This window comes from Astyanax mexicanus, chromosome 2 (genome assembly GCF_023375975.1).
Source record: "Astyanax mexicanus isolate ESR-SI-001 chromosome 2, AstMex3_surface, whole genome shotgun sequence".
Taxonomy (NCBI): domain Eukaryota; kingdom Metazoa; phylum Chordata; class Actinopteri; order Characiformes; family Acestrorhamphidae; genus Astyanax; species Astyanax mexicanus.
In genome coordinates, this window is record NC_064409.1 from 32011115 (window position 1) to 32023990 (window position 12876).

The window sequence follows — 12876 nt, forward strand, 5'->3', positions numbered from 1 at the left end:
ATCAGGTGTGTTGTAATCAGTATAAACCCGTGACCTTAATTTATGTGACCATAAAGCCTGAAACAGGGACAGCGCTTGAATTTGTTCTGTTCTCTCTGCTAAATTGGTGGATTATTAACATGTTCACAGCTTAATTGAATGTTACTCTCACGTTAAATAACAGCGGAGGTAATGTTACTGAAATTGTACCTTACCGCGAACAAAGATTCTGGACTAACAAGCACCTGGTGGGACAATTTTAAAAATGAAATGTTCATTTCAGCATTTTTGAGTGGTATGACGTTTCCGAGATATTCCATCTTAAATATGAGTGGTATTATTAAAAAGTGTAAGTGATAGTCATTATGAAAATACTGTACCATCTAAACTTTAATGGCTTAATATTTAAGTATTTTTCTAACATTTTAGCAGCACCAGAATTCACACATGGACAGTGAAAAGATAGAACAGATTTTACAGTGTGTTTTATGTAATGAGCATAATTAAATGTTAGCTGCAGATAGCTCGCTGGCTAATGCCAGAACTCTTGTGACAGAGCTCTGTTTAATAGTAGTTTAATTTTACTGTGTATTCATTGGATGTGAATATGGTGTATGTATTAATGTTTTGGCAATAAGTTTATTTAGAAACAAAAGCCTCCAAGCTACATGAGCAAATATAGGAAATTCACGACATCCAGTGGCTCATAATGATCATTGGCTTATGTAAGCAAATGCTGTCAGCTTCAGTATGTTCCACTGTCTGTTAGTGTGGTTTGTTTGTTTTGTATATTTATTTGCTCCTTTTTTCATTTCAAAAAGAACAGTTTACAACAATTACTGTAGACATTAATTTTATTTTTTGGTATATAAACAAAACATAATTTTTTAAGAACCCTAAAAGTCCTAAGTCACCTTTTTTTTTGTTTTAACAGTACACATTTGTTCATCAAGCAGCTTTAACTCTATTTCTTTATTTTAGAACCAAGAAGAACCTTTAGACAGTAGACATTTATGTAATTTTAAAAGGAAAGGACCACCATCACCAGCTTTAACTCCCTCTGCTGGATCATGATGGAATAACTACTAATAAGAAAACAGACATCATGCATGAAAACAGCAGTTTTGGCAGCAGCTCCATTTTCTCTGATGAGGACCCAGCAGAGTCTCCTGAAATAAAAAAAATATATAACCAGAACTTTAAATGAAAATAATTACAAAATCCAACATATGTATATTAGTAGTATGTTATTGCTTATAAAACCATAGCGAGGTGTATTGCAATAAATTATTGAGATTAAGATGCCCTATTCCGCTGTGATGCTGTCCTGCTCTGGATCACAGTTTAACCTACATGGATTTTCACATTAACAAAAAAAAACTATTCTTACATTTACCAAAGTTCCTCATTATTTCACCCTCTTGATCTGGTATTTGTTATGCTGTTCAGTGTCGATCAGATAATTCCTATTTGAGTCTTGGTTCCTCCCAAGGTTTATTCCTTTCATCCTGATGGAAGTTGTTCTTTGCCACTGTTGTCTCGGTGCTTACGTGAAAGAGGCTTGGACTCAGATCTTTGTAAAGCTATATTAATACATTTAAATTAAACTGAATTAAATAGATAGATACTTTATTGATCCCAGAGGGGAAATTCTAGAAGAGGTTCCTCTGTTGCACTGAAACACTGAAAAAATAGCATTTGTTACCTGTCCCCACTCTTTAACTATAAACATTACTATGAAATATAATCATTAAAATCCTTCAGAAATCCCATCTATGCTTTTTATTTTTTTCATAATAAATCCATAATATTTAAGTTAAAATACACATTTTAGTTGTGTTCCTGGGTTTCACTCAGTCCTGTTACCGTAACACATTACCCCATCTGAAACATCTGGAACATTCCAGTCACATCTACAACAGGAAGTGACGCCAGCTTTTTTTCTTTTTTTTTTCAGAAGATCATGGGAAGACCAAAATTAATTTCCCTCATTTGTTTTTTTTGTGTATTTGATCTTATTGTAACTATGACTGAGGAGTTCGATCTTAAAACTCATTCATGTTACCTAAAATAATTCTTAGATATTATTTGTTTATTTTTAAATTACATATTTTGGGAAAATCAATAGAATGTGCTCTGTGTTCTCATTCCATTAGCGTAGCCGCCATTTAGGTTTTTTGACGTTTTTGCTAATTTTATGCTAATGACTCATTCCTGTTACTTTAATTCCTGTTACTCAAAACATAAAACATAACAGGAATGAGTGCCAGTAACAGGTGAGAGTTCCAGTAACAGGAATGGATGCCATTATCAGAAGTGATTTTCTTTGTCATAAATATCAATTATTTAAACAGGCAGTCAACCATTTCTTTAAAATAAAGACGTTCTTGAAAAAAAAACAAAGGAATTTGTGAACTTGCTTAAATGTTGCATAAGTTTTGTAACCATCTTCAGCTTTGAAACCTTGTAAAAAGTGAAGTAAAGTTGCCTGAGAATAACCAGTAGATGTTTTGAATAGTCACATACATGTGTTGTTAATAGATTCAGAGTTAAAAAGATAAAAGAAAATAAGTTTAATTTGAAAGATTCCAAGCAAATGGCACCCATTCAGTGTGTTTTTTGTAAAAACTCATCCTGATAATTATAAAATCTAATTCAAACCATTCAGTATTATTATTTCCTTTAGACTGTGTTCTGTGCAAGGTAGACTCTGCACTGCAGTTTAATCTTTATACCTACTGCAGCTCTGAGAGATTCTTTCAGTGGCCAAGTTTAATAACTTGACATCGCTCTTGCCATATGCAGGTTTACCCAACACTGTTTTATTATTATTATTAGGTTTTATTCCCATACAGTTTATTCTCATTCCATTTCTATGAATTAAAAGCGTGAAATAATTGATTTACCAAAAATTAAACTGTTAAAACTTACTTGAAGAACTGAATTCATGGATTGCTGTGACAAACAATCCAGATATGCTGTTTGTGGCTTGGCAGATGAGGGTCTCTGCGGTGGCCTCTATAGACTGCTTGATGATCACCTCATTTCCAGACCCAGCAACTGACTCTCCATCAACCACCCAGGTGTAGTTACAGGAGGGTCTGCAGGTTGCACTGCATAAAAACTGCTGACCGTCTCCAGAGGTAATATTAAATGGGCCACTGATGGAAACGTTCACTGGTCCCTCTAAAAAGGACAAAAACAAGTGCTAGTTCTGCATATTTTTCTGTTTTCTCAAAAGGAGAAATGAGTGTGGAAGCCTGAAATGATGACCATGATTATATCGTACCCAATATCTGTAGAGTCTTGCTGATGCTGGAGGACTTTTGTGTAGAAGGGTTTTTGGCTGTGCAGGTCACTGTTATGGAGCTCACCCATTGCTTTAAAGTAAACGCCAGCTCATTGCCTTCCAAACTCTGGCCATCAAAACCAATTGTGTAATTGCATTCAGGTGAACACCGAGCAAAGCATTCAATGCTAGAGGGCACTCCCACGGTGACTGCATCTGGACCAAAAAAGCTAAGACCCTCTGGACCAGCTGAAAGAGACAGACAGTCACTGATTTTTATTAATGTTATGGTAACATTATTGGATGATTTGTGCAGTACTCTTTATATTGGTTGAATACATAGTGGCATGAAATAGTATTTGCCCCGTGAAGATGTGTCTCTATTGCACTCAGATAAAGTGATTACTTTCACAAGGCTGTGTTCTGTGCGAGGCAGACTCTACATTATAGGTAGATAGATAGATCTAGATAGATAGATCTTTAGACCTACTGCAGCTCTGTGAGATTATTTCAATGGCCAAGTAATTAAACTTGACCCTGGCACCAACATCACTCTTGCTCTATGCAGGATCACCCCACACTGTTTTTTCTTTGATTGTCTTTTTGAGTTATGATCATTAAACTCTTCCCAGAGAGTTTAATCTCACTCTATTTCTATGTATAAGAAGCCGAGGTTTAACTCTATTACTAAAAAACTTACTTAAAGAACCGAGTTTATGGATTGCTGTGACAAACAATCCTGATATGCTGTTTGTGGCTTTGCAGACGAGGGTCTCTGCGGTGGCCTCTTTAGGCTGCTTGATGATCACCTCATTTCCAGACCCAGCAACTGACTCTCCATCAACCACCCAGGTGTAGTTACAGGAGGGTCTGCAGGTTGCACTGCATAGAAACCGCTGACTTTCTCCAGGAGTAATAGTAATTGGGCCGCTGATGGAAACGTTCACTGGTCCCTCTAAAAAGGACAAAAACAAGAGCTAGATCTGCATATTTCTTCTGCCTTTTTAAAAGGAGAAATGAGTGTGGAAGCCTGAAATGATAACCATGATTATATCGTACCCAATATCTGTAGAGTCTTGCTGATGCTGGAGGACTTTTGTGTAGAAGGGTTTTTGGCTGTGCAGGTCACTGTTATGGAGCTCACCCATTGCTTTAAAGTAAACACCATCTCATTGCCTTCCAAACTCTGGCCATCAAAACCAATCGTGTAATTGCATTCAGGTGAACACTGAGCAAAGCATTCAATGCTAGAGGGCACTCCCACGGTGACTGCATCTGGACCAAAAAAGCTAAGACCCTCTGGACCAGCTGAAAGAGACAGACAGTCACTGATTTTTATTAACGTTATTGTAACATACTTGATACTTGATGATATGTGCAGCGCTTCTTTTTAGGCCCTAAAATACAGATCCATGTAGTGTGTTTTTCTCCTTTGGAGTCTGTAGTTGCCATTGTTCAACATGAAGACAAGAGCTGTTCCAGAAAAAGCCAAAGAAGCCATTCTGAGGCTGAGAAAAAAGAATACTAAAAACAAGAATATTATTTCTAATCCATTAGACAGACAATTGAGAATATTACTGAAGATTAATTAATATTCTTCTTCTCTTTTTTGGATCTTTCTTCAATTTCCAGTGTTTTTGAGATAAATGAGTTTACAAATGTTTTCTTTTACTTTATTGATATTCCACACAATTATTTTTGGTACTCCTAAGGTTTGACTAATGCTTACAATAGATTTGTTCTTGTTTCTCAGCCTCAGAATAGCTTCTTTAACTTTAACTGGCACAGCTCTTGTCATAATGTTAAACAATGGCAACTACATACTCCAGGTAAGGATGGCACACTACATTTGGTTATTTAAACCATTATAATATGAAATGTATATACCCTTTTAAGGCGTGCTGTACAAATTATCCGATTATGTTAACATGACCATCATAGAGTGTCTGTCTGTCTCTTTCAGATGGTCTAGATAGAGATAGAGTCACTGCACTAAATGCTTTGCTCTGTGTTCACCTGAATGCAATTACACAATTGGGTGTAATGGCCAGAGTTTGGCATTTACTTTAAACCAATGGGTGAGCTCACTAACAGTGACGTGCACAGATTCTCTGCCACAGAAAGTTCCTCCGCTCTTATTTCTCCTTTTGAAAAGGCAGAACAAATATGCAGAACTAGCTCTTGTTTTTGTTCTTTCCAGTTCCAGAAGTGTTGTATAGTGGTGTTTATTTATATTTAATATTCTAATGATTCAAATAAACTGATTAGATGTAGTGTGCCCTCCTCCTTTGGAATCTGTTGGAGTTTGTAACTGCTATTGTTCAACATGAAGACAAGAGTGTGCCACTAAAATGTCCCAATGTCCCAAACTTTATGGTGCCCTGAAAACTCAACACATAGTTGAGTTAAAGATAACACATAAGATACTGTGAGTTAAAGGAGTTAGCTTGATATTATAAATTTTGTTTTTATGTACAGTTGAGTGCAAAAGTATTTTCTCCCTACAGATTTCTTTTGTTTTTAAATGTTTTCATCCTTCAATTTTTAGATTATCAAACAAACTTTAATATCAATCAAATATAATAAATATTAAAAGCACTTTTTAAATTATGATTTAAATTATTAGGGGAAAAATATCCAAACCAATCCTGCCCTTTGTGAAAAAGTGAAAAACCTCCCCATAAACTAACTGTGATTAAAAAGGTCTTAAAAAGCAACACATTATGCCACGATCTGAAGACATTCAAAAACAGATGAGAAAACAAAGTAATTGACATCTAACAGTCTAAAAAGGTTACAAAATCATTTCTAAGGCTTTGGGACACACAGTAAAAGCTATTATTCACAAATGGAAAAAACATCCAGCAGGTCACAAACAAAAACAATATTTAAAGAACTGCAGGTCTCACTTGCCTCAGTAAATGATTTAATGATTAAATGATTTAATAATAAGAAAATGGTCTACATTGGAGAGTTCCAAAGCAAAAACACTGCTGACCAAACAGCCATCTCACATTTGCTATAAAAAATCTTGATGATCCTCACTTTGGGTAAATATTTTTTGGACTGACGTGACAAAAGTCTTTGGAAGGTACCCATAAGGTTTTGGAGTGGTCTAGTTAAAATCTGACTGAGATGCTGTGGATGATCTTAAACAGGATGTGTCTGAATTAAAACAATTCAGTAAAAAAAGAGTGGAGCCAAAATTCCTTCACCTAGATGTGAACGACTCATTGTTAGTTATTGTTAGTTACAAGTTAAGCTTGTTTGCAGTTGTTGCCGCTAAGAGTGGCACAACCAAGTTATTAGCTTTAGGGGGCAAATACTTTTTCACACAGGGCTAGATTGGTTTTTATATATTTTTCTTTAACAAATAAAATTATAATAGACAAAATATTTTTAGATTTACTCAAGTTATCTTCATCTGATATTAAAATTTGTTTGATGGTCAGAAAAATATCAATATGACAAAAAAGCAAAAACAAAAGAAATATGTAGGAGGACAAATACTTTCTCACAGCACTGTATATGAACTATAATACATACAATAACCATTTAAAATGTCTCATGTTTTGGAATCATGATTAGTTTTCAGAGTGTTTTGTTCAGTTTATTTACTTACAGGTTTTGTCCCCAGTAGAAGGGCTGGCAGCAAGAAATTCCTTTTCTTCCAAACTCATTCTCTTCTCTGAAGGTAAACCAAGAATGAAAATTATTCTCTAAGCTGTGGTGGCAAATAACCAAACTTTAATTAAAATCATAAGAAGATACATATCCAATCTGAAAGACTGAATGAAATATATCAATTAGTCAAATTCTCTAAAATGTCTCCAATAGTTATGACTTACTTGGAATGCTTAGTTTTAGAACAGTTGTAGAAAACAACCCAGAAACACTGTTTGTGGCTTTGCAGATGAGTGTCCCTGAGGTGGCTTCTAAAGGTGGTCTAAAGACCACTTCATCTCCAGAGCCAGCGATCGAATCTCCATCAACAATCCATGTGTAGATGCAGAAAGGCCTGCATGTTGCAGTGCACAGAAACCTCTGAGTCTCACCAGGAGTGAGTGTCTGTGGACCACTGATGGAGATGTTTACTGGCCCCTCTGAAAAGAATGAAATTCAGTGCACAAAGTGTTACAAGACCCGTTTCCTGAATATCAACAAGAACTAGAACAAGATATTTTTAACCCTCCTGTTATGTTACAAGTCAAATTGAACTGTTTGAAGATTTAGGTAAATTTTTTTTAGTATGAAACTTCTTCTGCTTGCCTTAATTAGTGTAATCAACATATAATATGAAAATGGTTCATCTCACATATTTGCAAACACCCCTTGCAAAATCAAAAACTAACACAAAATTGCCATGTTACGTTTCAGTGTTATGTAAACTGAAGGGTTAAAAATGAAGGTTTTTGGCCTGTGTTTTTGGCCTGCTGTCCACACAAAAATTATGTTTTAGGTCTCTGAAAATTATGATTCTGAAAAACTCAGTTGCCAGTGGAGCTATGTGGACAGGGTGGATGTCACACATTGAATCTGCATGTCTGCTTTTGTTTTACGTTCAGAATTAGCCTGAAACATAGACAGCGCCTTCATTGTTTCTGTTTTGTCTGCAGTTTGCAAATTATCATTGGATCATTTTGAAAACGCTGCTTGTGTACAATTATATTTTTAAAAACAAATATTCATATTGGTGTGGACAGGGCTTCAGTCTGGTCATGTTGAGCAGTGTAGCCTATGTCAGTTTGTAGAGCTTGTCAAAGCAAACCATGAAGGGGAAGCTCCATTATGTTTCAGGGAGTATTAGCAAGATAAATAACAGATAACGGCACTGTGGTCTATTTAACTTCTGAAAAATCCAGATAAACACCAACTTCTGTTGAGGACTTGTTTTATTTAAGCTAGTCACAAAAATGTCATGGTGGTTAAATATTTTCTTATACAGGAAAAAAATATCACATATACTGGTAAATAAGTTGGTTAAGCAGCTTTGTTTTTGACCAGCACAGCATATCAATTAATTCAGGTTGATGACTTAGCTGGTCTTTAAAGACCAGGAGTGAATAAGGACATTAACCAGTTTGGTCAAAGTGCTTACACTGAACAGTGAACAAACATCTGCCTCTTGAATTAAACTTGTTACCACACGACTATATTGGTGAAGCATGCTGGTTATGGTGCTTCAGTCCAATGATGTCGATTTAGGGCACAGTAGCATTAGATCACATTAAGCAATATTAGTGTTATGACTCTTAAACTCATGAATCCAGTGAGGTTTTGGGGAAAAAAAGGATACAGAACAAAATGTAGCGTAGGGTTCTGAACATATTCATTCCAATATTCAGTCAATTAGTTGCTTGACATAAAAAAATAGTGGTTCATACACAGACTACAGAATAACTTCAGTGGTCTAAAGCATTGAAGAAGTCTCCTCTAAAAACCATAAAGATGATCATACCCAAAATGTGCAGAGTTTTTCGGACTGTGGAAGAACTTCCTGTGACAGAGTTTTGAGCTGTGCAGGTCACTGTTTTAGATCCCTCCCAATGGCTTAAGGTAAATGCCAGCTCATTTTGCTCCACACTGTGATTATCAATACTGACTGCATAACTGCATTCAGGTGAGCACTGAGCAGAGCACAAAAAGCTGCTGGGCACTCCCACTGTGACTGCATCTGGACCAAGTATGGTATGACCCACTGGCCCATCTAAAAGAGAAACAGAGAAGTTGTATTAACAAATTAAATTAATTTAAGACAAGATACGTCTTTATTGATCCCACAGTAATCCTTGTATTAAACGTTATCCTGACGTAGATTTTGTCATCTGACCTCATGACCAATATGCAACCTGAAATTAACATCTATTGACATTGGTGGCAAGCTGGGATGGAACACCACAGGGCAGTTGTGGCCTAAAGGTTGGAAAGCATGGGCTTAGTATTGGACAGTCACTGGCTTGATCCATAAAACTGACATCCATGGATGTTATGCAAGATGCCCAACACGCAACTCTTGTTTCAACTACTTACCAATGGAATGATTTTATACGAACAAGAACAATGGGGTCTTATGATACGTTCCATTTAAGCTTCGACGTTGAAAATTCCAAGTTTCTAGTAGGTAATATCAACTGAAACGCTCCTACAGGAGCTCCTACTACGAAAGTCACGCGAGCCTCATTAACCCTGATTTCAGAATCCAAGATTGCTGCCCTGCACATTTACAGTAATGAAAGCTATAGTATTATACAGATTAATACTCTTCTAATACTCTTCTATTTATTTGTGTCTCATTAAATCAGTTGTTAAACCAGGACTGTCTAACTTCTGTTTTGTTTTCATGCTGTTTGCATGCGCACAATCAGAGATGTAGAGTAATGAAGTAGAAGTATTTCACTACTTTACTTATGTACCAAAATGCTGTATCTGTATATACTGGAATATTTAAAAAAACTATTTTATATTATTTTTAAATTACTTGCTATTTACAAAGAATGTTGAATACTTTAGCACTTTCACTCAAGTGTGGAGCTTAATAAACACTTCAACTTCTCAAGTTACTTTTTTTAAAGAGAACTTGTACTTTTACTCAAGACTGAGTCTATAGCACTTTACACATGTTTGAGCACAATATTGCGTCATGTATTGTTATCAACTGGTATTGCTAGCAATGCTAACAATGATAGCTCATATCTGAATGTTTAACTGGAACGCAGTCAACTCTGGTGTGACGCCATTTCCAGCTTCGACATCCGAGGTAAATGGGCCGCAGCATTCCTGCCACACTTTTTCTAGTGCTTATTAAGCACCTAAGTCACAATTTCTAGAGGCAAGCTAAAATATAAAAAAGAGGAGGAATTACAAAAGCACATTTTGTTTGCATGCTTGCTTTACATATTAAGGTAATGAGCCCACTCATGCAAGAGAATACCACCATATTTACCATAAGCTCAGATGAAATGTGGCCTCTGCCATTAACTTTTCCTTGAAGTGAACACACACACATACACACTAATAAGCACACACTCAGTGACATGTGCCCAGAGGAGGGTACAATCATTGCTGTGGCACCAAGGGAGCAGTAAGGGTTAAGGGCCTTACTCAAGGGCAAAACAGAGGAATGTTGTGCTTTAACCACTGAGCCATCACTAGATAAATTGAAACAAAGGAAATTAAACCTGAGTACAGTAAAAAACAAAATTCATGTGTTCATATCAGGATTGGTTGTAGAGACACCAAATGATCAGATGTGTTTATATTTATTTACAACTCATATAAAAAAAACATATTCACAGTCTCATTAAATCAGTTGAACACCCAGTACTGTCCGACCTATGTTATGTTTTCATGCTGTTTGCATGCGCACCATTAGAGATGCAGAGTAACAAAGTAGAAATATTTCACTACTGTACATGAGTACTAAAATGCTGTATCTGTATCCACTGGAGTAATATTTTTCTCCTACTTACACTTTTACTTCACTACATATTTTTGATGAATTAAATACTTTACTTTGATATTTTTGTATGTGCTGCATCATTACTCGTTACAATTATAAAATGTTAGGAATCATTCAAAACCCACACCATCACTAAAGCCAGAACTGAAGATGCTCTGCACTGTCACTGGTTTGATAACGGTGCTAATTATTAAGTGAATCAAGTGATTAAGCTGATCTTATAAGAAGGCCACTCTGCTCCTCTTCCGCCTTTATCTACATTTTTTTTGTCATAATACTTCTCCAGTAAAATAACTCCTGGGACAGTGGTGGTTCAGTGGTTAGAGCACCAGGTTATTGATGACAGGTGTGTGGCTTTGATCCCTGGGTTCCTCTCTGGGCACAACAGCGATGACTGTCCACTGCTCCAGGCACATGTGGTCACTGAGGACACATTCCATCTGTGTCCAGCACCAGTGTGGTGAATATGGTTGTTTGGTTTTAATCAGCTTATTGCCTTCATTTGGAAGCAGGACGTCCTTTTTGTAATTAATTTTATAATTTAGTTGCTGATATATGTATTAGTTAATTATGCTGTGCATTTTATTAATGATTGTTTAAAAGAATACATTGCTTTGTATAACATACAGTGCATCATTATAACACAGGAATATTTAATTCCATCTTAACTGGTGCAAAGGTTACAGAATGTTACAGATCTTTAGTTGAACTGTTGTAGGTCGCCAGAACATACTTATGAAAGGGTTAGCTGATAATGACTAATAACAATGAAGAACTTTATTAATGGTATTATTTTCTAAAGTAAAATATATACTATACAACTTGAACACCCACTTAGATAGAAAAAAAAATACAGATTACAAAATGTAAATGTCTCATTTAATATATTATAACATATGATTGTGTATTGTCTTGTATGGTCTCATCAAGAAACACATGTTGCTCAGTGATAAATATATACTTGTGATAACGATTGATCTCTCAATCAAATAGCATGTAATGATTTAATTACATAATCAAATATCAGATTAAAAAGCCATTCAGTAAACTATAAAAATGTAAATGTTAATTTATTAGGGTTACTCGTTTTTATTGTGCTGTGTGTTTGCTAATACTTACAGGGTGGTTTTTCACTGGCCTCGGTGGTCCTGATATGCTCTTTTTCCAGGTTGGCTGTGCCATGAACTGATATTAAACAAACACAAAAAACTAAATTGCACCAAAAAATGTGCGTAGTATATTTTAACCATTGTTCTTTAAACACCAGCTATACTTCTATTTTCCTACTACTTAAAAAAAAACATGTATAGACCCAGCATGCAGTTTATAAATTGATGATTTTAAAATAACGGTTTAAAAAAAGGATTTTTAGAAATTGGTCAACATACCTGTAAAAAGTAGAAATTGTACAAGAAGATAAAGAGGGATGTGTTTGTAGTCCATGGTGGGAACAATGACAATGACAAGTGTGAAGTGCAGGTAAAGGTGAGCCTGCTTGCTTAGTGTACGGATAATAAAGCAAACAAACCTTATCAAAGAAAAAACAACCAACAAGCCATTCTCTTCCTCCTCCTCCCTCCCTACTTCTACCTCTATAACCTCTCTAATATTTACAGGTTGACATGAGTAACAACTGAAGGTCAGCATTTGGGAGACTATACAACAACATTTTATAAATTTTATAAAATTCAGTTGTTTAGTACACTTGCTGTATTAAAATGACAGTTCAAATCACAACTAGCATTTGTTGAATTTGCTGGAAGTCTTTACTGTTCTCACAAGTCACGATTCTGAAGCTGTTTTCTAAGGAAAAATGTCAACATAATGCAAGTTTTGAGTGAACAAAAGAAAAGAAACATCATGCAAAAGTTGCAACCCTAATGATTTAAGTTCTCAGAACTTTTACCAAGGTCCCAGGTTTTAATTAATTTGTTAAACCCATTACTCCATCACCATCATTGTTAAGAAAGGTCTTCTAATGCAAATCTCAGCGCTTTATAAATACAATGACTCTTTTAATTTTGTCCCAACAATCAGTAGCAATGGGCTTTTCTAAGCAGCTATGTTGCACTCTAAAAATGTCATTAACGGATGCTCACAAAGTCGGAAAAGATTATAAGATGATGGCAAAGCATGTTCAGTTAACTTC

The 12876-nt window shown here is 35.6% G+C and overlaps 1 protein-coding gene across 1 annotated transcript; it reads right to left on the reverse strand.

Moving 5' to 3' along the window:
* Positions 1–1047: 1047 nt before the first annotated feature.
* Positions 1048–12243, reverse strand: LOC111192914 (uncharacterized). Its single transcript, XM_022671186.2, has 8 exons — positions 12116–12243; positions 11847–11912; positions 8727–8975; positions 7117–7371; positions 6891–6956; positions 3269–3517; positions 2911–3165; positions 1048–1148 (listed from the first exon to the last, which is right to left on the reverse strand). The coding sequence occupies exons 1-8, from the start codon at positions 12168–12170 to the stop codon at positions 1048–1050; spliced, it is 1296 nt and encodes a 431-aa protein (XP_022526907.2). The 5' UTR covers positions 12171–12243.
* Between the last annotated feature and the right edge of the window lie 633 nt (positions 12244–12876).

Bases quoted from the DNA above. Each gene is read 5' to 3' on its own strand.
- LOC111192914 (XM_022671186.2), bottom strand. From the start codon at position 12,170: ATGGACTACAAACACATCCCTCTTTATCTTCTTGTACAATTTCTACTT. The intron at 11,913-12,115 runs GTATGTTGACCA...GTTTAATATCAG, and splicing joins ACAATTTCTACTTTTTACAG to TTCATGGCACAGCCAACCTG. The intron at 3,518-6,890 runs GTAAGTAAATAA...TGTCTCTTTCAG, and splicing joins TTCTACTGGGGACAAAACCT to CTGGTCCAGAGGGTCTTAGC.